General features: G+C 47.2%; 1 protein-coding gene across 1 annotated transcript; it reads right to left on the minus strand.

The window, feature by feature from the left end:
• Positions 1–4,975: 4,975 nt before the first annotated feature.
• On the minus strand, positions 4,976–15,768 carry DDX47 (DEAD-box helicase 47). The gene is made up of 12 exons (XM_004592575.3): positions 15,478–15,768; positions 14,803–14,896; positions 12,120–12,308; positions 11,837–11,908; positions 11,461–11,579; positions 9,835–9,906; positions 9,591–9,707; positions 8,940–9,086; positions 8,008–8,145; positions 6,981–7,051; positions 6,269–6,398; positions 4,976–5,154 (listed from the first exon to the last, which is right to left on the minus strand). Exons 1-12 carry the CDS (start codon positions 15,565–15,567, stop codon positions 5,020–5,022), a joined length of 1,374 nt encoding a protein of 457 aa, XP_004592632.1. The 5' UTR covers positions 15,568–15,768; the 3' UTR covers positions 4,976–5,019.
• Between the last annotated feature and the right edge of the window lie 7,582 nt (positions 15,769–23,350).

Raw genomic sequence — 23,350 nt, forward strand, 5'->3', positions numbered from 1 at the left:
GAACCCAGGCTGGCACAAGGAAGTGGAGATGATTCTGCCATGCCACTTTTTCTGAACTTTGATTTCCTTTGGTTCTCCAAGTCCCCACCTTCCAAGTCCCTCTTAATAAATCTTGAAGCCAGGCACCTTAAACAAGTACAGGTGCTTCTCACGGCCACCATGAGCCACACACCACCCAACGAGCCTTCTGACCCTGCCCCTGTTCTCAGCCACAGGCAAGACTCCTCATGCTGCCCAGCTGGAAAACTTTTCCATTTAGGGGCGATCGTTTCTTCCTTCTGCCACCTACTGGCCAAACCAGAAAATGTCTTCTTGGGCTTCTAGTGATTTGAAAATAGGCTGGTGCCTGAAATGTGTGTTTATTATTCATTACCAAGTATTATTATTGGGGTTGGCATGGCGGTATATCAGGTTAATCCTCCTCCCTGTAGCACCAGCTTCCCAAATGTGCACTGGTTCATGTCCCAGCTGCTCCACTTACGATGCAGCTCCATGTTTTTTAGCCTCAAAAAGCAGCAGAGGATGGCTCAAGGCCTTGGGACCCTGCAACCATGTGGGAGACCCAAAAGTTGGCTCCCAGCTTCAGATCAGCTCAACTCTGGCCATTGCGGCCATTTGGGAAGTGAATCAGTGGATGAAAGACCTTCGCTATCTTCTCTCTGTAAAATTTGCCTTTCTAATAAAAATAAACACTTAAAAAACCAACAAGTGTTATTATTAAACCTTACTTATTCAAAAGATTTTGTCAAGGGGATAAAAACACAATAACACTTAGTCCCTTACTGGTTTCCTCGACCTCTGCAAGCCACATAATCCCTGTTCACTTGCACTAATGATAAAAAGGAAAATTAGAATGGCTAAAATGTGTGGCCCTTCGTGATGTGTCATAGCACCAGATTACTACCAAAAAGTTCATGGAAAATGGAATTTTTTAAAGAAATTTATTTTGGAGAAGTATTTATTTTGGAGAAGTATTTTGAAGTCAAGCATAGTATAGTTCATATTTTCTATGTACTTTTTGAAGAAGTGTTTTATAGTTTGCTTACACCTCACAAGCTGGGGAGACATGTACTAAGATGGTAGTGGTAGCGATGAAGATAACGAGCAGGAGGATATGGAAACACAGCGTTCAGGTCACATGTCCAAGGCCTCGCTGCCACGAAGGGCCAAGGGACAGTGTGGCTCCATGGCCCCTGATGAGAATGGCCATTTGCACCTTTTGGGATTGTTTACAGAGAATTCGAGATAACACATGCAGCACTCCTGACATTTAGTGAGCCTCAGATGGTGACAGATACTGAGCCACTGCGCTTCAGATCCCACAGTTGTCAGCAGCCTCCGTGAATAAGTCACGGTCCCTGCTGTGCAGGCAAGCAGCAGCGCAACACCAGCCAAGGCCAACTTTGACCTTCACTTTCCTGGTGCTCAGCACAGCAGCCAGTCTTCAGATTTGGGAAGGCAGAGAGAGGGAGAACGCGAGTTTGGAAACTAAGATTTGAGATTCTGTAAGGCTGAGAGGAGGGACCGCCTTACTTCCATACCAGCAAATGAGAAAAGTCAAGCTCACATAGCCCGAGCAAACAAATCCCAAGACACTTCCCACACTCTAACATTCTTCCTACTCCTTCCAGCCCCTTAAGAGCAGCGACAGGAGCCATCCTTCCTCTCTGGAAGGATCTGTTGAACAGACGACTCCTAGCAGACCAAAGCTCCAAGAATACCAACAGCCATCTGCAGCCCCATCCTGGAGGCTTTCCGGCCCCTCCCTGAGCCCATTTTCTCCTTCCTCCCTAGCGCGCGTCAGCTCTCCACTCTAGGTGTGACTGTTTGGAACTGTTCCAGACCTCAGGTTTTTGTTGTATTTTTAGCTACACTTTTAGTGCATACTTGGGACAGGTGAGGCATGAAAGGGAATGTGGGTGTGGGTCACCCTTGAACCTCAAGGGCCCTGGTTTGAGACCCTTGGCATTCCAGTGAGAGGTGACTCACAGCTCGATTTCTGAGCTGCCCCGGGGCCAGGTTTCACCTCCTGCATAAACAGAGTAAAACTCCTGGTATACTGTGTTTTGTTCCAGGGGCCGACTTTCTTGATGGTGTTTTGCTACCTGTTTTTATTAGCTTGGATCCCTTCATTTTCTAACCCACAGCAACCTGGGTCTTTCAGATCCAGTCTGCCAGGGTTCCAGGGACATCGGCTGTGGCAGGCTCATCCTGAGTTCTGTGGCTATGAAGGGGGGACCCCCACGTGGAAAGCATTCAGGGCCCTAAACTTGTCCCTCCACGGCCAGTCCCATCCTGGGGTACTCACCTACTTTCAGGAGACTGAGAATCCAGAGAATCTGGATTCTACAATTAGAATCCACTCAAGCATGTCTTAAGTGATTTCGTGTTCCTCCGGAATGCTAGGCCCGGTTTAAAGCAATTTCACCTGGTCGCAAACCCCTGTCCCTGGACTCTCCTGGTTTGCACTTTCAACCCTGTTCAGAGGAAGTTAAAACCCGGAGTTATCATGAAGTCATTCCTGTGTCACCATACAATGAATACTCTGTAAACTGGATTTATAATTCAGGTGAGGAGTGAGGGAGACATTAACTCCTGGCTGACCTAACCTATTACGACATACTCCCTTTACAAGGTCATAACAGGCAGGCTTGTCCACAACTGGGTGGAGGGAAATTGTTTTGAAGCCCACAGCAGAGTAACACCAAAGAACAGAACAAAGATCGAAGACTTCCTTCCTCTTGCTAAACCTGCAGTCTTTGGGGGTTTTGACTGCAAAAGAAGAAAAAGCTATGTTTCAGAGAAGGTCTATTTTAAAGTTCTTTGTATCTTCCGTCTTCTCCCCTTTCTCTGTAGCCATGCCTCTCCATCATTCCCATCCCACAATGCAATCATAACCCCCACAGAATGCAGCAGAATTTACCAAGACACAGGGAAGCCATGGCTTCTGGGAAAGTTGCAGGCCGAGTGTCCTCTCAAGATCATGTCCAGCCAGACCCTGGAAGGCAATCTGCTGTGGATACTGTTTCTGTGGATGCAATTAATACACAATCATGCTGGATTAGGCTACCCCCTCAGTTCCGGGTCAAGCAGGCTCGCAAGCCAGCCACACGAAGGCCCACAGGGCAGGAGGCCACGGGCAGCTGCAGCCAAGGCCCATGAGCAACGGCCAGTCACTACCACAGGCCGGGGACAGGCCCTCTCCGGGAGTCAGGAGAATGGTCCTGCCACACCTGGACCTCACATGTGCAGAATCTGGAACTGTGAGAAAGTGAGTTTTTGTCATTTCAAGCCGCTTGGTTCAAAGTCTTCGACTCAGAAATTAAGGCATACCCCAGGACGGGTATCAGCAGCAAGACCCAACGGGTTGAGTACTACAAACAAGAGGGCACAGGGCATGCTCCAAAAAACGGGCAACCTTCCGGCCCACTGGCCTTCACTCAAGGATCCGGGCATTCATTTCCATTCCAGTTTGGGCTCTGGACCTGCAACTGTCCTGGAAGCCAAGGCACCCACCTTTCTCCCCTGTAACTCCCAGTGAAGCTGCGGAGTGGTGGGTTTTTAACCTTTTCAGCCTCCCCAGAAATAGACACTTACCTCAGAGCCCCACAGACCCAGTGACCTGCTTATAAAGTCCAGATGGCTTCAGGATAATCCCAGTTTCTCTTCCTTTACCTCAAATTGATTTCAATTTGCTCCTTCCTGAGCTGAAACAGCCCCAGGCACTGGCTCTACCCTAATCCCCCGGAAAGTCTCACCAGGCAAATCTGTTATAACGAGCCCCAGAGGGTAGGAAGGGCAGACACAGGTGCACCTCTCCTTTCCCTTTATTTCCAGGTCCTCCTTTCCTTAGAGCAAACACACACCTGCACCACAGACCCCCTTAGCAGCTACCTGAGGCAGAAAACATCCTACCCCAACATGAGAAAGCTCTTCCTGGGGTGGGTGTTGGTGTAGCAGTTAGACACTGCCTGGACCTCCTGGCCCCCTGCTGGAGTTTCAGTTCTAGCTTCCTCACTCCCAGTTCAGCTTCCTGCTAATTAATGCACATGCTGGGAGTCAAGTATGTGGGTCCCTGACATCCACATGGAAGCCATGCCCAAGTTCCAGTTCTTGGCTTTTGCCTAGCCTAGGCCCAGCTGTTGAGGGTGTTTGCAGGGTAAAAGGAAAGTAAGGTGAAATATCTTGCTCTTCTATCACATTGCCTTTCAAATACAATATTTTTTTTTTTCCAGGAGCAAGCATTTGGCCTAGCTGCTGAAACAGAATGTAAGAAACCTATAACGCCGAGCAGAGCACCAGATTCAATTCCCAGTTCTGGTCCCTGACTTCAGCTTCCTGTCTTCAGATCCTGGGAGCCAGCAGTGTTGACTAAAGGACCGGGTCCCTGTGCTGGAATGGCATTTGGGAAATGCAAGTGTTTGGGAAACGAGCCAGTGGAGCAGAGATCTCACCTCTGCCTTTTAAATCAATCAGTGGGACTCGGCTCCAGCAAACAATACAATCGCCCTTGAAGCAGGATTTCCTTCCGCAAGCCATACATCACCTTGTTGCTTTGCTGAGGTTTTTTTTAAGTCTTAAATAAATAATATTTATTGTGAAGAACTTGACATGTATCTGCCACTGTCAAGTTCTTACCTGTTAGTAACATCAAGATCTTCAAGGAGTTTTAAGTTTTTCAAAAAATCATATTTAAATTTATTGTCTCATCGAAGGGATGACACAAGCTAAGAGTTTAGGTATCACAAATATAGAAACTTCTTTCTTTTGTACTTTACAGGTCACGGGGGTCCACTGGGCCCTGGACAGGCAGCAGGTCTGTGTGAAGTCACGGGGTACACAGCCCACCGATGTCAGCAGCAACACCATCACTCCGCAGCAGTGACACCCCTGTGAGGGGGCTGGGTGGCTTCAGGACCCACCCGAGACCGAGGCCAGAGGCCCGTCTTAGGAGCCCCAGTTGGCAGATCGCTCAGCAGCTTTCCCACTCTCCAGGGTCCCCTTCAGTCACTCCACAAGTCACTGACGGCCTTTCCGCTTCTTCATCTTGCCCCCGGCCACCTTGTTCCTCACACCCATCGCTCCCTCGGTATCGTCATTGTCCCCAGCATCCTCTCGCGCTCGCTTCTTCTTCTCTCCGTGCTCCCTTAACTCCTGCAAGAGACCAGAGGAGGGGACTGGATCTGAAGGGCCGTCACGGCGGGTGACACAAGAGCCCACGCTGCTGAAAGCTGCCATTAGCAAAGAACTAAGACCCCACTCCAAAACACACAGAACTGCCCACCCTGTAGTAACCACAGCACGGAAATTAACACTGCAAGCTACTATCATCACATGGCAAATTGGCAAAAACATGATATCCCAGAGATTTATTCTAAGGAAAAAAGTATGCAAAATTGACTATACTAGAATGTTCAACACAGTGCTAACAAGGAAAAACGCTCATCAATGAAATCATGGCATATATATATATACATATATCCACAAGGGAACTCTTTGGGAAATGACCACAGGGATCTACGTTTGCTGGGAAAGAAAAAAAAGGTCACCATATGCAATCAGATAAAGTCCAATCACAGCCTAAAGAAAGAAAAACAGCCAAATCTTATCAATGGTTCTCTGTGGGAAAAGGTTTATCTCTTCATGTACTACTTTAATCCTCTCTATTTTCTGAAAATTTTTCCCCTAAGCACACTGTTTGCTAAAGTTAACACTTTCAAGAACACCACAAAAACATTCCATGGGGGAAAGCGAGGAGAGGCCAAATGCTTCCAACCCTCAGGCTAGACCTCAGGAAGCAGCAGAACTTCCCAGGATATGTCTCTAGAATTTTCTCACCACCCCTCTTCGACTGGTGCCACCATTACCAGTAACTGTGGGTTCCATTAGCTTATCAGGTGGTCATAAAAGGTTGCAGCTTTCACATCATTCAGTCTGATTTATAGGACAGATCAGGCAGAACGCCCAAGTTCACAGCCCACAGCTGGGTCTTCTGACCTCAGCTCTGACGGGATTGTTGGCACCTCATGACACATACACAGTGGCTGAGAATGCGGTCACCCTGGGCAGCTCAAATCCAAACTTTTAATTCAAGCACTCAGTTAGATGACCTAGGTAAACTACCTATCATCTCTACACTATAGGTTAATCATCTTAAATTTGTAGTAAGATATATCCAGCACCCATAGTCTCTTAGGGAGGATTAACACTCTAATGTCTGACACACAGTATCATTTACATAGACAAGAGCGTGTTGCATGTTGCTTACCATTCGGGCAAATCTCTGTGCTTCGGTGACCCGCTCAGTAAGCATCATCACCTCGTCATCCTGTGTGGGGAAGGCAGGCAGCTTCTTCCCAATCAGGTGCTCTATGCGCTGGAACAGCTCCACATCGTACCTAGGGAAGGAAGCAGGCAGGGCTACAGGTGTCCACCCAGGGAACGGCCTCCATCCCCAAATGCCACAGTGTCCTGGGCGATGAAGCAGTGTGAGCTGATTTAAGGAATTCTGAGCTTATTATTCCTTCTCTAAATTCTGGCTAAGAAATCAAACAGGAAAAAAACAATTGTGGCTAAGAGCAATCTGCGCTGACCATTCAAAGATCTCCCACAGCACTCTGAGCACAGAAGAGCCATGGGTACCTAAACAGTGTGTCCTTTGCAAAAAGACCATCAATAGTTGCTCTAATCACTTCTGAATGATGGGAAAGTCACTGCTGGCCGGCTTCAGCGGCTGAAGGAAACGGGGACCACTGGTGCCTCTCACACGTCAAATTCTATTCCAGACACTGTACATATATGATCTCTGGGTCTCAGCAAAACACTGGCAGGGACTGTTATTATTTCCCATTTCTCAAACAGGAAAACAAAGACAAAGGAGTGTGGGTGATCCCATGGCAGATGGCAGAGCCAGGCTGCGAGTCAGTGTGGCTTCAGAGTCCTGCTCTGGGGTCACTCCCCCCTAAAGCGGATTCACTTACTGAGTGACAAAGGTGATAGCCTTTCCAGAACGCCCAGCTCTAGCTGTTCGGCCTACTCGGTGGATGTAATCCTAAAACAAAAGGGGTTTATACATTCAAGTAACACCAATAATAAGTTTAAAAAAAAAAAAAAAAAAAAAAACCACGATGGATGCAAACTCCTATGTAAACCTTAGAAACAAAACAGATTCCTGTTGGAACCTGGGAAAAAAATGGCCAGGACTATTTCTTGATATAGTCTTGGATACAAATCCACTTCATCCACTTTATTCTCCTTGCAATATAAAACTGTTCTAAAGGTTTCTTTCCTTCCCTTTCTTTCTAGACAAATCTACAAAGCAAAATCTACAGTTACAGGCAACTGGCATGAAGAAAAACCCTAGATCTGGAGATTCTACCAACTGCTAGCTAACTAGTATAGTGTACAAACTACACTACAGCTCTCCAAACCTTGGTAGCTAGCTCTAAGACATGGAAATACACACGCAAACTTTCAGTGCTAAGCGTAAACGTCACGTGACATTCTGTCTACCACAGTTAAAACACAAAGACAAGTTATACACCTGTTCTCAACCAGGGGCTGTCTGGTAACATCTAGAACAATTCTGGTGTCACAATGAGACAGCAATCCTACCAGTAGTTGAGTACAGGCCACATCTGCTGCCAGCATTCTACAATGCAAACAACTAACCCCATGATGAAGAATCACTGGCCTGAAGTGTTACTGGTGCCATGGCTGAGAAGTGCTGAGATCCACTAAGCACGACTATTGAAATGAGTTGGCCAGGGGTCAGTACCTGCTACAACTGTCCCTCCGGCTATAAGCATCCAAAGCCTGCCCTGGTTACCTGCACTCAGTTATTAATGTTATACACACAAATGACAGACTGAAAAAATGAAGAGCTTTCTTGGTTTTGATACTTAGGGAGAGACAAAATTAAAAAGTATGTTGTAACTAAGGAAACACAGAAAACATTCCACTAACACAGTCGGGGAGCTAGGAAGTCAAGTCAGCAGTAAGACTCACCTTGGAATGAGTAGGAATGTCAAAGTTGACGACGACATCCACATGAGGTATGTCCAAACCCCGGCTTGCTACGTCAGTGGCTAGGAGAATGGAACGAGCCTTTGCCTTAAACTTATTAAGGGATCCTAGGCGTTTGCTCTGAGATATGAGACAGATAATGAAAGAGAAATGAGAATTTTAATCTTGGAAAGTTAAAGATTCCTAGGATACAAGACACACAACCTACACACAATAAACACAATAACCAACATCAAGAAAAGGTTGAGTTTACTTCCCCCAAGTTCAGAATGTCAAAACAGTAATGTGCAAACAACAAAATAACATTTAAGGGATGGTCACTAGCCCTAGCAGCACCAACACTCACGTCCCCTGTTGAAAAATAAGAGTAGCTGTGTTGGAGACCAGTTCCTGATTCTAGCTTCCGCCAAAGTAAACTAATATCCCTGACCTGGCACCCATGTAGAAGAGGATTTAGTGCCCAGCCCAGGCTCTAGCCCTAGACCTGCTGTGGGCATCTGAAGAGTGAAAGGGCAGACGGGAGTTCCATCTCCATCTTTCTTTCTGCCTCAGAAATAAATGCTTTTATAAATTATGGCATAGGCTAGGAAACACAAAATATGGACTGTTTAACGTAACTAGGAAATACTTTATGTAAACCTCTAGAGACCAGTCACAACTACCACCACAGCTAAATAAACCAACACAACAAGTTGCAACCAGACAACTAACTACACAATAACCTAGCCTGAGCCTCTTCCATCCTGAAAGGAGAAAGTTAGCCTGTAGAGCGACATTTCAGAGCGCAGAAATATAGAACAACCATGGGGAACAGACATTGAAGCCACATCCCCGTATGGTGACAATCTATTGTTACAAGATTTATAATTGCTCACGACACCAGTTCATGACTAAAGACGTCAAAGAATCCTTACCTGACTCATCTGTCCGTGGAGGGGGATGGCAGTGAATCCAAGATTTCGGAGTAACAGAGCTGTTCTCTGGGTGTTGTTACAGGTGCTGCAGAATATCATAAAGGAGTTTCCAGCCAATTCATTTAGAATATAAACCAGGTAGGTATCCTAAGTCACAAACCCAAAACAATAGATGTCATTGAATCCTAAGGGTAGGAGATTCCACATATACACTAAGATTAACCCTACAGATGCTTCTCAGGTTTCCAGACCACCATCTGCCAACAGTGTCACCTCGTGAAACAGGCATCCCCAAATGGGCTGATGCCCGTGTGTCCTCAACAATCAAGTCAAGTCCTTGTCAAACCACAAACTAGGCTCCCCTTCCTACAAACCAAAAAAGTCACATCAGAATCAAACAGAATACTATCCCAAGCCTGGGGTGAAAAAATTGTTTCACTATGTGAGACTTCATGACAGTGGCCTGAGAGGGTGTAAATTCCTGGCAAGTCTGACTTATCAGCAATGATGTAAGCACAACATGCACTCCAGGGCAGACAGAACTGACGCCAACTGAACCACAGCTCTTAGCTAAACAAATGTTGACATATTTTCGGATGCTTAGGTGAGAAGCAGAGGGAGAGGCAGGAATGATCAAAGTCAACACTTTACCTTGAACTTAGAGGGAATGAAAAGATAATACTGCTGCAGTTTCTCCACCGTTTGGTATTTGGAGGAAACAGCGCACTTCACAGGGTTCTTCAGAGCTGCCCGCTGAAGCTTTTGCACCTGAAGAAAGAAAACCTAGGATAATATCCACCCCCCGTATGCTCCCGTGTTATCTGTAGTCATTTTTCACTGCTGCTACTACAATTTCTCATGTATCGAGGAAGATCGGAATTCAGGAAAATCTCACCTTCTTGGTCATGGTGGCAGAGAAGAGAAACGTTTTCCGATCCCGGGGGATCACTTTGAGGATCTTGTCCACCTAGGGTGCAAGGAGGAAAGCACACCACAGAGCGTTTAGAGTGGACTCCAGCAAACCTCTGCCTGGGAAAGGAAACAGACACCAACACGAAACACATCGCTGTGCGCTCTGCAGACCCACACACGCAGTTGCACTAAAATGTCCTCAACTACTTATTATTTCATACAACACCAGAGGCAAAAAGGCCAGTTAAAGAGCAAAACAGGTTAAGTTGATAGATTACGGTTAAGCTGACCGAAGGAAAAGGCCAGGAATGAGTACTGATCGACTCAATAAACACGCAGAGTAGGTCATCAAAGAAAATAAAAAAACACTTCAAAATGCACAAAAAGGGCCCAGCAGCGTGGCCTAGTGGCTAAAGTCCTTGCCTTGAAAGCCCCAGGATCCCATATGGGCGCCGGTTCCAATCCCAGCAGCTCCTCTTCCCATCCAGCTCCCTGCTTGTGGCCTGGGAAAGCAGTTGAGGACAGCCCAATGCATTGGGACACTGCACCCACGTGGGAGACCTGGAAGAGGTTCCTGGTTCCCGGCTTCGGATTGGCGCTCACCGGCCGTTGTGGCTCACTTGGGGAGTGAATCATTGGACAGAAGATCTTCCTCTCTGTCTCTCCTCTCTGTATATCTGACTTCGTAATCAAAAATAAATAAATCTTTAAAAAAAAATTGCACAAAAAGGTCTAAAAATGAAATGGAAAAAAAATCTGGTTTTGCCATTCCTCATCTCTGAAGCCATGGAGCAGGTGGGGATGTAATTCTGCCTCTAAAACCAATAAATAAATAAATATTTTTTAAAAGGGGGTGGGGGAAGGGACGGAAGAGGACCAAACCTTCTAAAAAAAAAGGCAGGTGGGGGCCCTTTCCCTGCCAAGGCTGATCGGACACGGAGGACATCACTCACGGGCCACAGAAATTATCAGCTCAAAGTCAGTCTGCCACAGATCTACTGAATTTTACACTTGATCTTAGCCAAAAGGCCGAGAAGCGATCTACTGAATTTTGAGTCCTGCTTACAACTGCCTCGGCAGGGCCAGACCCAGGGACTTCCTGGGCCACGGGCTGGGCGTTCCCCACCTCTGCAGAGGGGGCTGAGGCACGGACAATGTGTGAGCATCAAGAGGGCAAATGGGCAGCTGGGATGTTACAAAAACTGACTTGGACCAGCACTGTGGCACAGCATCACTGCAACACCATCATCCCACGGGGACCTTGGTTAGTGCCCCAGCTGCTCCACTTCTAACCCAGCTCCCTGCTAGTAGCCTAGAAAAGCACACACTGCCCCCAACGTGGGACACGGGGATGAAGATACTGGCTCGTGACTTCAATCTGGCACAATTCCTACCATGGTGGCCATCTAGAAAGTGAACTCATGGTGGAAGATCTATCTTTGTCTCTAACACTGATTTGCAAATAAATCGATCTTCAAACCACCAAAAAATTAAAAAATTAAAACCCTGAGACTGAAGCAGTGCTCACATAAAACAGATGTGCAATGAAGTATTTTAAAAGAGGCAACTTGAAATGCCCTACAAGCAGGAAAAGAAATAAAAAACTCACCTCTGTCTCAAAATCCATGTTCAATATTCGATCTGCTTCATCCATGACCAAGTATTTGAGAGCTCTCAGATTGAAACCTTTTGTATTTTCCAAGTGGTCAATTAATCTCCCAGGAGTTGCTATGGAGAAAAATGGGAGAGAGACAGGCAACATTCAAAGAAGGACCAATAGAAATAAAATGACTTCTTCCTCCACCCCCCAACATCAAAACACACACACACAAAAACAAAAAAACAAACAAAAAATAAACCAAACCCTTAAGAAGTTAACTAATGTTACCAAAAGAAAACCTGCTCTTCCAAGGTAATCCAGCCAATACTGGTAGGCTTTCTCCACCTGAAGTTGGCCAGTGTCTGTCACTGGGTCATTGACTCACCTATCACTATATGCGGTTTTTTCGCCAGGGCCAGGGACTGGGACATCGAATCAATTCCACCTACAATCACAGCTACAGAAATAAACAGAACACAAAAATGAGCTCCTTTGTGACTTTCAGAGTCCACTGGACATCTGTGAAATCCACTGCTGGATTTCTGCTTAAATTGGTTCTCCCCTTAGAATTAATGCTTTTCCCAAAACTAAGCCCATAACTTCTATTGACAATACTACTTTGCAGGCTCTGGCACACTCACTCTCCACTTGAACCCTGGCACACTTACCACAGTGCACCCCAATAGAGGACCCCAGAGCTTCAAACTGCTCGGAGATCTGAAAGGCCAGCTCCCGGGTCGGGGTGAGAACCAGGGCAAACAAGCGCTGTGGCGTCTCCAGCAGCGCATTCAGAATGGGCAGCGCGAAGGCCCCTGTTTTCCCAGAGCCGGTTTCTGCCAGCCCAATGATGTCACGACCTGGAAGAAAAAGAAAACACCTCACACCAAGGAAATGTCTGCTCTCTGCACAGCCTTCACACTCCCACAACGGCACAAAGCCAGAGACAAGGCAGACATATCTGATGCATAAGGAGAAAGGCCAGCCGGCCGAAAAACAAGGGGAGACACTTCCTCTGCTCTAGTCAAGCTTCAGCCCGCGGCCAGAGAATCCCCAAGTGCATTCTAAGGTGGAGCAGGCTTCAACAGAGGCCCTTACTGAACACAGTGAGGACACAGAGCAAGGAGTAACTGCTGTCCCGAAGCCAGGAAGGGCTAACAGGTGACGAGTGAGCCCAGTCTGAAACCAAGAGAGGAAGGCGGATGTTCCTATAGGAGCCAAGAGGAAGGGCTTTCCAGGAAAGAGTTGCAGAGAAGAGAAGGAACACAGCACAACACAGCAGAGCAGAGGCGGAAGAGTGAGGCTGGAAAGGAGACTTGGAAGCCAGCTAAGAAGTCTGGATCAGCAGGGAATTTCAGGCTCATGACTTTCTTTGGTCTGAGGACATAACGAGAGGCCAGGGAACGGAACACGACACATTTCCACTGCTCCTGAAACCGTATGGGTCAATACCTTACCAACAGGTCACCATGGCTCAGCACTGGTAACTCGAGCCATCCCATGGAATTAACTGCAAAGCCAGGATCACACTGTCCAGGCTGGCTGCAACCCACAGGCAGCGGCGCACTGCTGCTCCATAACGACATTCCTCCAGCTGCGCTCAGCTGTGGGCATGCTGGCCAGGGGCCACGCGGCTGAGAAGGCAGCCATCCGCAGGAGCCCCCCACTCCAAGGCGGACTGAGGAGGGCTCTGCTCCTTCCAGTACCATGGGATTCAGAATCAGGCCTTTGGACAGCACACCTAACACATTTCACACCCCCTATCCGAGTGCCTGAGTTCAAGTCCCAGCTGTGCTTCCTATGCTAGCTGCCTGCTCACATGCACCCCTGTGAGGCAACAGGCCACAGCTAGGTACTTGCCATCCAAGTGGATAACCTGAATGGAATGCTTGGCCCCAGCTTCAGCCTGGCCCAGCTCTGGATGTTGTAGGCATTTGGGGGGCAGAAACAAAGGATTAGACCTCCCCTTTCTGTCTGGCTTCTGTCACGTTGCTCCCTATGCCTAAAAAATCCTCCTATGCTACCATATGTCTAAATCCTTCTACATCTTCAGAGTTAGTTCAAACGTCTTCCCAAGCTCCCCAGCCAAAAAGACTCAAATGTCTTCTCAAACCCTCTCCACCTGGAAGGGACTACACCTTCAATGTACTTTGAATGTAATTCTCCATGTCCCCTTTCACCATAAACTGAAGACTACCTTACTGCAGTCACGGAGAGCACACTCTTGCCCGGTGCCCTGCACGCGCATCAAATCCACAGTAACAAGCTTTAGCAGGAGTAGATGCAAGGGCCCAGGAAGCCGACCCCTTCCTGCGTCACAGCTCTCCGCGGCAGGAGCGCCAGCAAGCCCCACCACTTCTCCAGACCAAACACACTCAACTCCTCCATTGGTGACTTGCCTGATTTTTCACTTTATTTAAAAGACATCCAGAGAGATCTTCCACCTGCCCCAGCCAAAAGCTGGAAACTTCCTTCAAGTCTCCTAGGTGGGCGATAGGGACTCAAGTGTTCATGTCAACATTTGCCGCATGGTTACGAGTAGGTAGCTGGGGCAGGGCACAGATGAACAGGAAAACAACAGCACCAGCAACTCCTGTAAGGGATGCCAGCATGCCAAAAACCCACAGAACAGCTACACCAAGTGTCCTCCGCTTCTTGGACACTATCCCTCATCCACCGCCCCTCACGTGGTCCCCAGCTCTAAGAGTCATGTTCCAGGTACGCTGTAGCTGGTGCCAAGCGTTCTCGGGACCTGTTCGCCTGAGACACATGGGAGAGGAATCTGGGATGAGGAGGACCTAGACTTCCTTGAAATGCTACACAAAATCTGCAATGTAGACATTTAGGGATGCCCTCTTCTTAAGGTCATTCACTTCTCAAGGATCTTAGCGCACCCCAGTTAGCAAATGCCTCTGGGTCTCCTACAGCCCACCCTAATCCTGCAGAGCTAGTACCCCCAACTAAAGTTCTGCTCGCTAGTTTTAACCCTGCACTTCAACCATTCTTCCGCAGATCTTTTAAGTAAACCTCAGAGCAATAGCTCTCAAGTCCTCTGGACAAACACATGTCTGAGGCAATCCTACAGTAGCACTCTCCAACCAGGGCCTTTTACAGTATACGTTCACCCAGGATGGAGAACAAGTCCCTTCAGCTGTTAAGACAGAAAAGCAGCTCAGTAAACAGGAACCCAACATCATTAACTTTTCCAATGGCCAGGCCAACAAGCCCAAGTTTGGAATCTTGGGAGATTGTATTTCCTTTGAAACATGTAAGTAAGTGCCTTGAACGTGGCATTCAGGTGAGTAGAACTCCATGCTGGATCTGTTGCCGGGGACATGGTGCCCACCCACGTACCTTGTAAAGCCAAGGGAATCGCTTCCATCTGGATTTTGGTGGGCTTTGTCCAGCCCAATTGGTCGCAGGCTTCACACAAGACATCGGTCACGCCCTTCGAATGCAGAAAAACAGGCCTCAGCAGGGAACTGCACAGTCCACCCCTCGTCAGAGCCGGGCTGGCAGTCACCGCACCTCACAGCCTGCTCTTTAACGAGGAGGGCCGTGGGGCAAGCGCTCCAGAACATTCTACTGACCGGGGCCAGAGCCACGAGCACGTGTTTTCTCACCTCGACCCTCACACTCCTGCGAGCTGCTAAGTACTTAACTATCACACCCCAACTGACCCATGTGCACACTGGGGCAGAGATGACACCAACTCGCCTCTGCTAAGCGACCCGGCAAGAACTTCAAACCCGAGTAGTTCGTCTGACTCCAGAGGGCCCACACGCAAACAGCAGGCTCAAGTTCAAGCTCCAGCACGGATAACACGCAGCACCGTAATAAGGAGGAGAGAGGAGAAGCCGGCCCCGGAGGGCAGCTGTCCCACCACCCAAACCCAGAGACCGAGAGCGCGCGTCTGGCCAACACCCGGGGGAAAACCCCTGCTAGACACTGGCCGTGCCCTACGGGAACCGAGTCCTGTCTGAGCCTCGCCCCACAGCAGTGCAAGAAGTCGGCATCCCCCAGTCTCACCAGATCTTTAAATGTTTTAGGTTCCTCCTCTTCCACCGCGGCTGACTCGGGGCCTTCGGCCGGAGAATCATGCTCTTCGGACGCCGCCATCTTGTTCGGTGACTACGGAAGTGAGCCGGGGGCGCGCAGGAAGCTGGGAGTTGTAGTTTTAACACTTGTTCTGCGCGCCCTCCTGCGGGCTTTCCGGAGATTGCAACAGCCGGACAGGACAAGTAGTAATGGAACGTTAGGGATGAGTTGAAATTGGTGGCCTGGAGGAACTGCACAGGGTGGCTAGTGACAAGAGCCTCCAGCTTCCCTTTTATTATTGTTTTATTATTTTGTCTGAAAGGCACAAAGAGACAGATCTTCCATTCATTGATTCCTGAGACTTCCCTGTCACACCTTGGTACTCGCTTTTCTAAGCAAACCATTTTAAACAGACTGCTCAGAAGTTTCCATGTGCTAGCACTGTGCTAGGTGCCTGGTGAATGGGCCAGCATCTGCAGCAGCCCTGGTGAGGAGAAGACACGCCAATATACAAGTGATAACAGAGCATTTCAGATCCTGAAAAGTGCTGTGACGTACTATGCAGAAATGGCAGAGCAACCTGGGGAGAGTGAGTTGTGGGGAAAACTTGGAAACTGGGTTGACCCTTCTGAGACAGGAGCATTTTAGCTGGGATCTTATGGGCATACAAGAGAAAGAAAAAGGCGAATCAAAGGCCCCGAGAAGCGTGAGACTGATCTGGAAAGCAACCAGGCACTAGCAGGGCAAACTGAGTATGTTGCATGCCCTGTGCCCAGCAAACGCCTTCCTGCGGTATTCCTGGCGCAGGCCAGGTGGGGGCAATCTGATGTTTGGGAAAGTGGATGGTGACAATGAGTCTGTGGCCTGCACAAACACACCCTGGGTGGCACGGTTCGTATGTGGGCTAATATTCCATGGAGTAGATGACCACACTTTCTTTATCAACTCCTTTTTGGATAAGCATCTGGTTGTTTCCATGTCTTCGCTATTGTATGTTGTGCTGCTATAAATACAGGATTACAGATCCCTTTCTCATGTGCAGACTTCATTTCCTTTGAATATATTCCCAGAAGTGGGATAGCTGGGACATACAGCAGATCAATTTTCAGTTCTAGAAGTCTGCATACCGACTTCCACAATGGTTGTACTAGCCTACACTCCCACCGACAGTGCAGGAGAGTTCCTTTTTTCCCACATCCACACCAGCAGGTGTTGTTGGTAGAACTATGAAGGTAGGCCAGTCTCACTGGAATTAGGTGGAACCTCAGTGTGGTTTTCATTTGTGTTTCCCTGACAGAGAGAAATTCTACCATTTGCAACCAAATGGTTCCAACTAGACACCCTTATGTTCAGTGAAATAAGTCAATCCAAAAAGAACAAATATCATATGTTCTGTCTGATACAAGCAAAACACAAGATCAATAGCCCTTTCAATATTATTTTGGCCATGGATTTTGATATTTTTGTTTTTAATTTCAGTCATTCAAAACAGCTTTTCTTGTTTTCTCATTAAATTCTTCACTGACTTATAGGTCACACAGTAGCATCATTTTCTTTAAGAAGGTTTTTTATTTTCTTTTTTATTTCTTCAGTGACACATTAGTCCTTCAGTAGCATGTTATTTAAATTCATATTGTTGTAAATTTTGTATCTTTCTTCCTGTTGCTGATTTTGTTTTGTGGCTTTTCATTTAAGGGGATGTAGTAACTGTGTAACGGAGACTATCATATCCAGATGTGAGGATACAATGCAGTATGCATCTCTACTTCCAAACCAAAGATGGACTCCCAATGAAACTAAATATATCTTGACAGTAGGATGCTGGACTTTCTGCCATTGTCCATGCCCACAATGTCAGGATACACTTAAATAGCAGAATCATGGACTTATGACTGTTTATGAAGGACTATACTATTGTCATAATATAAGGGAAATCAGTTTTGGGGAAGAGATTTGGAGAGGGGAGAAGGGAAATCCCAGAGCCTAAGAAATGATACCATAAAATAATAAAACAAATACATTTAAAATAAATAAATAAATTTTTGAATTTAATGGATTTTAAATTTAAATAAATTCTTTTTAAATTTAATAAAATTTTTAAATTTTTATTTGAAAGGCAGAATTTAGAGAGAGAGAAGGAGAGGTGAAAAAAAAAGGTCCTTCATCCATTGCTTCGCTCCCCAAGTGGTCACAACAGCCAGAGCTGAGCATATCCGAAGCCAGGAGCCAGGAGTTGCTCACAGGTCTCTCACGTGGGTGCAGGTTCCCAAGGACTTGGGCCATCCTCTGCTAAGTCATAATCAGAGATCTGGATGGGACAGGAACCAATGGCCATATGGGATACTGGTATCACAGCATAGAGGATTAGTCTGTTGCACCCCTGCACCAGCCACCCCCACCCACCACTGGAAGGAAATAAATATACAAAGAGGAGACACTTGGGATAGTACCATGCCCTGAACTGAGAACTGAACTGAGTGCCGTGGTGACTTCAGCTGCGGCCATTTCGGAGTAAATCAGTGGATGGAGGATCTCTGTACCTCGTTCTCACTCTCCTCTGTAAATCTGCCTTTCAAATAAAAATAAATACATCTTTCTTTAAAAATGGAAACTGACTTAAACCGGCCCACTGCTGTTGCGTCCGCAAATCCTGTCTGCATGGCCAAGCAGGGGTCTGGCCTGTTTGTTCTTGGAGAATTCAGTCCTGGGCTATTTTTACAACTTCCTCTGGTGCCAGTGTCCCCAAGGCACCACGGGTTTGGAGAGGATGTGGCTGCTGTGACGGCAGCATCAGCTTCGCTCTGTTGCTTGGTGGCCTTGCTGGCCTTCACCCAGCGTGCAGCCTGGACGCAGGGCCCATGCCGACCCTGGGGAGTGGCCGCAGGGGGCTCCAGCGCGAAAGCCTGCATCGCCCAGGATGTTATATGCTTTGCACTCTTCATCTTGGAGGCTTCTGTCATGGTCACAGAAGGTGCAGAGGTACACGCTAGTCAAGGAGCCACGTCACACCTTGTGCTCTCAGAACAATGAGGAAGAGCAAAGAGGAAATCTAAATAAACCTTCTAGAACATCAGAGGGGAAATAAGTCCAAAACAATGTACAGGCCCCAGAGGGACAGCTCTCGCTGCTCCCAGCTCATGTCTCAGTGTCACGTGGACCCTGGGCACTGCAGGCTGCACACGAACCCCTTCCTCCCCAAAGTGCAATTTAAAAATATAGCTTACAACTGCATTCCTACAAAGACAAATGTATGGAGACACCATACTGAAATATTGCCTTTGACCTAAAAGCTCCTACTGTCCTTGTGATCTTAGAAGGAACTGAAACTTGATTTGTAGGGCTCTGAAAGTATGGTGGGTGGGTGGGGCCAGTGTTATACAGAGGGTCAAACCACCACCTGAGACACTGGTTCAAGTCCCAGCTGCTCTGCTTCCCATCAAGCTCCCTGTTCACGCCTCCAGAAAGCAGCAGAAAGGCGGTCCAAGAGCTTGGGCCCTTGCACCCCATACATGAGATTCAGATGGACTTCTAGGATCCTGGATTCAGCTTGGGTCAGTGCTAGTTACTCAGGTCTTCTGAGCAGTGAACCAGAGAATAATTGTTTTTGACAGCTTTAGTAAAGGAATGACTGCCAACCAGGACTGGGCTTAGGTTTTTATTTTTAATTTTTTTTTCCCCAACTGCATATGTTCCAGAGCTCATGGAGAGAAGACATCAGGTTTCACACATCATAACCATCCCTGTGTCTTGCCCGGCATCATTCAACTTCCTGCAGTTTGCTTTGCTGGTGTGGGACAATCTGACTCATCCTCTGGTCCCAGGAGAACCCTTTACAACCTGTTCCATCCACGCCAGCAGTCAGAGAGCAGGACAGGTGGAACGCTGGAGCTGGCTCAGGAAGTGCTGTACATGGAAGTGCGGAGGAGGGAAGGTCAGGTCCGTGGGAGGCTCTGGAACACCAGCATGGGGAAGGAAGACAGGCCAGCAAGGAAGCCAGACAGGCAGCAAAACAAGTGAGAAGGGCTGGCATCACAGAATCCAAGAGCAGTCTTTTAAGAATTGAGTAGTCAGAGGCTGGCACGATGGCTCAAAACGCTAATCCTCCATCTGTGGTGCCGCCATCCCATGTAAGTATTAGTTCTTTAAAAAAAAAAAAAAGAAAATTTGTTTATTTTTATTAGAAAGTCAGATTTACAGAGAGAAGGAGAGACAGAGAATAGAGATCTTCCATCCACTGATTCACTCCCCAAGTGGCCACAATAGGTGGCCGGAACTAAGTTGATCCTAAGCCAGGAGATTATTCCGGGTCTCCCACATGGGTGCAGGGTCCCAAGGTTTTGGGCCGTCCTCGACTGCTTTCCCAGGCCACAAGCAGGGAGCTGGATGGGAAGTGGAGCTGCCGGGACATGAACCAGAGCTCATATGGGATGCTGGCTCATGCAGGGTGAGGATTTTAGCTATTAGACGACCATGCCAGACCTGATAATTTTCAGTTCTAATCCCGGCAGCTCCACTTCCCATCCAGCTCCCTGCTTATGGCCTGGGAAAGCAGTGGAGGATGCAAAATCCTTGGACCCCTGTATATTTTATGCATTTTCTCTCCTGTGGAAATGTCATTTTACATAGTAAGCACTGAGAAAAAAAAACCATCTTTGAGTGACCCGTTGAAATGACAGCTTCAATAATCAGGTGAGGGCAGAAGTGAATGTTTCCATAACAACCAGGGAGTCTAGAAAAAGAAGCTTTTAGCTGAAATGAAAGGCTTTATACATTACTCTCTTCCTAACATCTACCAAAAAAAAAAAAAAAAATCTTCCCATTACAGCTGTTTAAGTACATTGGGCAACCATGCTCACACAAATGCTGTAACAAGTGTCACCAAGCCAGAGCATGGCTGCTCCTGTGTATAAGGAGGCACAGGCGTTGGCCTTGGCTCAGGCTAATGGAGGCAACTCAATCAGGACACCTTGCTGTACCACCACCCCGGTATTCTTTAAGATTAAACCTCCTTTGCTGTAAATGTAGCTTCTTGCCACCCAACTTCCCACGCCCAGGCAAGACCACACTGGGGGGCCTTCTCTTACTACGCCAGGCAGGTGCAGAGGTGTTGGGGCTCCACAGGGTGCATTCTGGCCCCTCCAGGGGTCACACTTGTGCAACACACTATTCCCACCACCTAAGAGCTCTCTGGTTGCTAGGAGACTGTGTCTACATCTCAGGGCTCAGTCCTTGTTCTGTCCCCACCCACAACAGTGTTGACCTGCCCTCCTGTGAGTGCGCCAGGAGCAAACAGTTCACATCCCAACTCCCTGTCAACTCAACATGGGATTTAGTGCAATTAGCTACCAGGATACTTGTGGGCACAGAAACCCCGAGTGCTTCGGCTAAGGTGAGCTCCCAGCTGTGGTTGCCCTTGGCTGAAAGGTAGTGTCCTGCCCACATGACCTTTTTTCTGGATTGTGCAGCCATCAACAGTGCAACACGCAGACCAAGAGGCATATTGAGGGAAGAGGTCCTCCCAAGTGCAGTCATTCCAGGGAAGCCCAGCAACCCCAAGTGGCTTTGTGCTTCGATCGCTGGACCCGTATCCCATGGCCATCCTCCATTTCTTCATTAATTAACAGAACCCAAGGTGTAGGGGGTGACACCATTGTCAGCTAAACATGTCATGTTTCCCAGCCTGGCTGACAAGGTTAAGCTCAGGGGTCTTTCGCCCCTTGCCACCTTCTGCCCGCCTCTCTGAGTGGGTTTCATAAAGATTTGCATGGCTGTCTGCAGCCTCCTCAGCCACCTCCAGGTTGTAACTTTGTCCAAAGCTTTGGGTCTGCTGGAGGCCCAGGACCCAGGTCATAAGGAAATTCCAAGATAGTAACTGGTTACTTTTTTTCAATCTTTACTTCTTTTTATTAGAAAGTCAGATTTACAGAGAGAAGAGCCAGAAAGATCTTCCATCCACTGGTTCACTCCCCAAGTGGCCACAACTGCCAGAGCTGAGCCATCTGAAGCCAGGAGCCAGGAGCTTCTTCTGGGTCTCCCACACGGGTGCAGGGTCCCAAGGCGTTGGGCCGTCCTCGACTGCTTTCCCAGGCCACAAGCAGGGAGCTGGAAGGGAAGCAGAACAGCTGGGACACAAATGGTGCCCATATGGTATCCCAGCGCAAGGAAGGCAAGGACTTTAGCCATTAGGCTACTGTGACAGACCCAACTGATTACTTTTTAAAAGTGGATTTGTCACACTGAGTCTGCTAAATAATAATGAAAATAATAAATCCAGAAAGAAAAAATGATTCATATAGTTTGAGGCTAAGTGAAAAGGGCTAAACATAGCTGTTCCCTAGTTACTGATTCATCCCAAGGCAAACATGAACAGACACTATGTAACTAGTTTTTAAAAGATCAAAAAGTTTGAAGAATGAGCAACTTGTTTCAATAAAGGAAGAGCTAATTTTAGCACAGTAGGGAAAAATAAGCATAGAAATTGCTACATTTAACTGTATCTCCCTTTACCGCCGCCACCCAATGCCTTTAGCTCAATGTCTAAATTCCTTCCACTTTCTTTTCATATCCAGGCTATTGAATCAAAAGTATTATGAGCTGACTGAAATCTCTAACCAAGACTGGTTTCTGTACAACACCTCTCTCTACTTTCAGTAAATACTTTTTGCTTTGTACACTCCCTGAAAGGACCAGTGGAAGATCTTGGCCGGCCATTAAGACGTCACCGTAGGATTGCAATGCCATATGATTCCCATATGGGGGGTTTAGGTCAGTTCCCAGCTCTGACTCCCCTTCCCGCTTCCTACTGATGGCTCAAGTGCTTGAGTTCCTGCCGCCTAGTTCAGAGGCTAGCACTGATCCCGGCTTTGGCCTGGCCCAACTTGGCCGGCCACTGCAGGCATTTGGGAAGGAAACCATCAGACGGAAGATTCTCTCTCTCTCTCTCAGGATAAGTGCAATAAAACAAGAGCAGGATCTATTTCTAATCAATTCTTGAAATGCATAACCAAATGGATCTTCTTTCCTGTGAAATCAAACTGTTCAACTATGAACCCTCCCAAAATAACAGAGCAATACTTCAGTGTTTGACACAAACAGATTTATTTGAAGCTTTGATGTATTTGTGAAGCACACTTAGAACCAAAATCCTTTACCACATGCCGTTCCAACCTGTTTGTACAATGAAGGCTTAAAGGAAGAAGCTTGTTCACATTCCCATAGAAGACAGAAGTAGCGATTTGTCTCTGGGATGAGCATCAGTTACACCTGCCTAAATCCTGCTAGAAGCTCCAGTCTTCATCAGAGAAACCCAAGTGGATGGTCCGTCTCTACCAACAAATTCCTGTCAACGTAGTTCAGCGGCTAATTGTCAGATGCACACATTGAACTATTTTCATGTGCAAAGTATTATTTCCAAATAGACACCATTCTGTGGAATTAAAATGGGCCACTAAAGTAATAACCTCAGAAATTCACGACTTCCATTCTCTCCAACAGCCTAATGATAGGTTGTCGCTGCTTTGGGAAATACCCAGTTTATTTTTAGGGAATAGGTCAGGTATCAGAAGACTATAATTCAATAATAAAAGATGGAGTTAGGGAATGATTGTACCTTTACGATAAAATACAAACCATAACGTGAAGTACATTCTGAAGGTCTAAAATGCTAACACCTGTGCAAGCGACTCAAGGAAACGATACCAGCTCAATCTAAACCAACAGCAACTTCCAAAATAAACCAAGATGAAGATGGATTACAATTCACAGGAAAAACAAAAATAACACTATCAATCCTCACCCCTAGTGCAAAAATAGAGCTCCTCAGACACATAGTCCTCCCCTCCCCAAAAAACAGTGTGTGTGGTGG

This window comes from Ochotona princeps, chromosome 27 (assembly GCF_030435755.1).
Source record: "Ochotona princeps isolate mOchPri1 chromosome 27, mOchPri1.hap1, whole genome shotgun sequence".
Classification (NCBI taxonomy): domain Eukaryota; kingdom Metazoa; phylum Chordata; class Mammalia; order Lagomorpha; family Ochotonidae; genus Ochotona; species Ochotona princeps.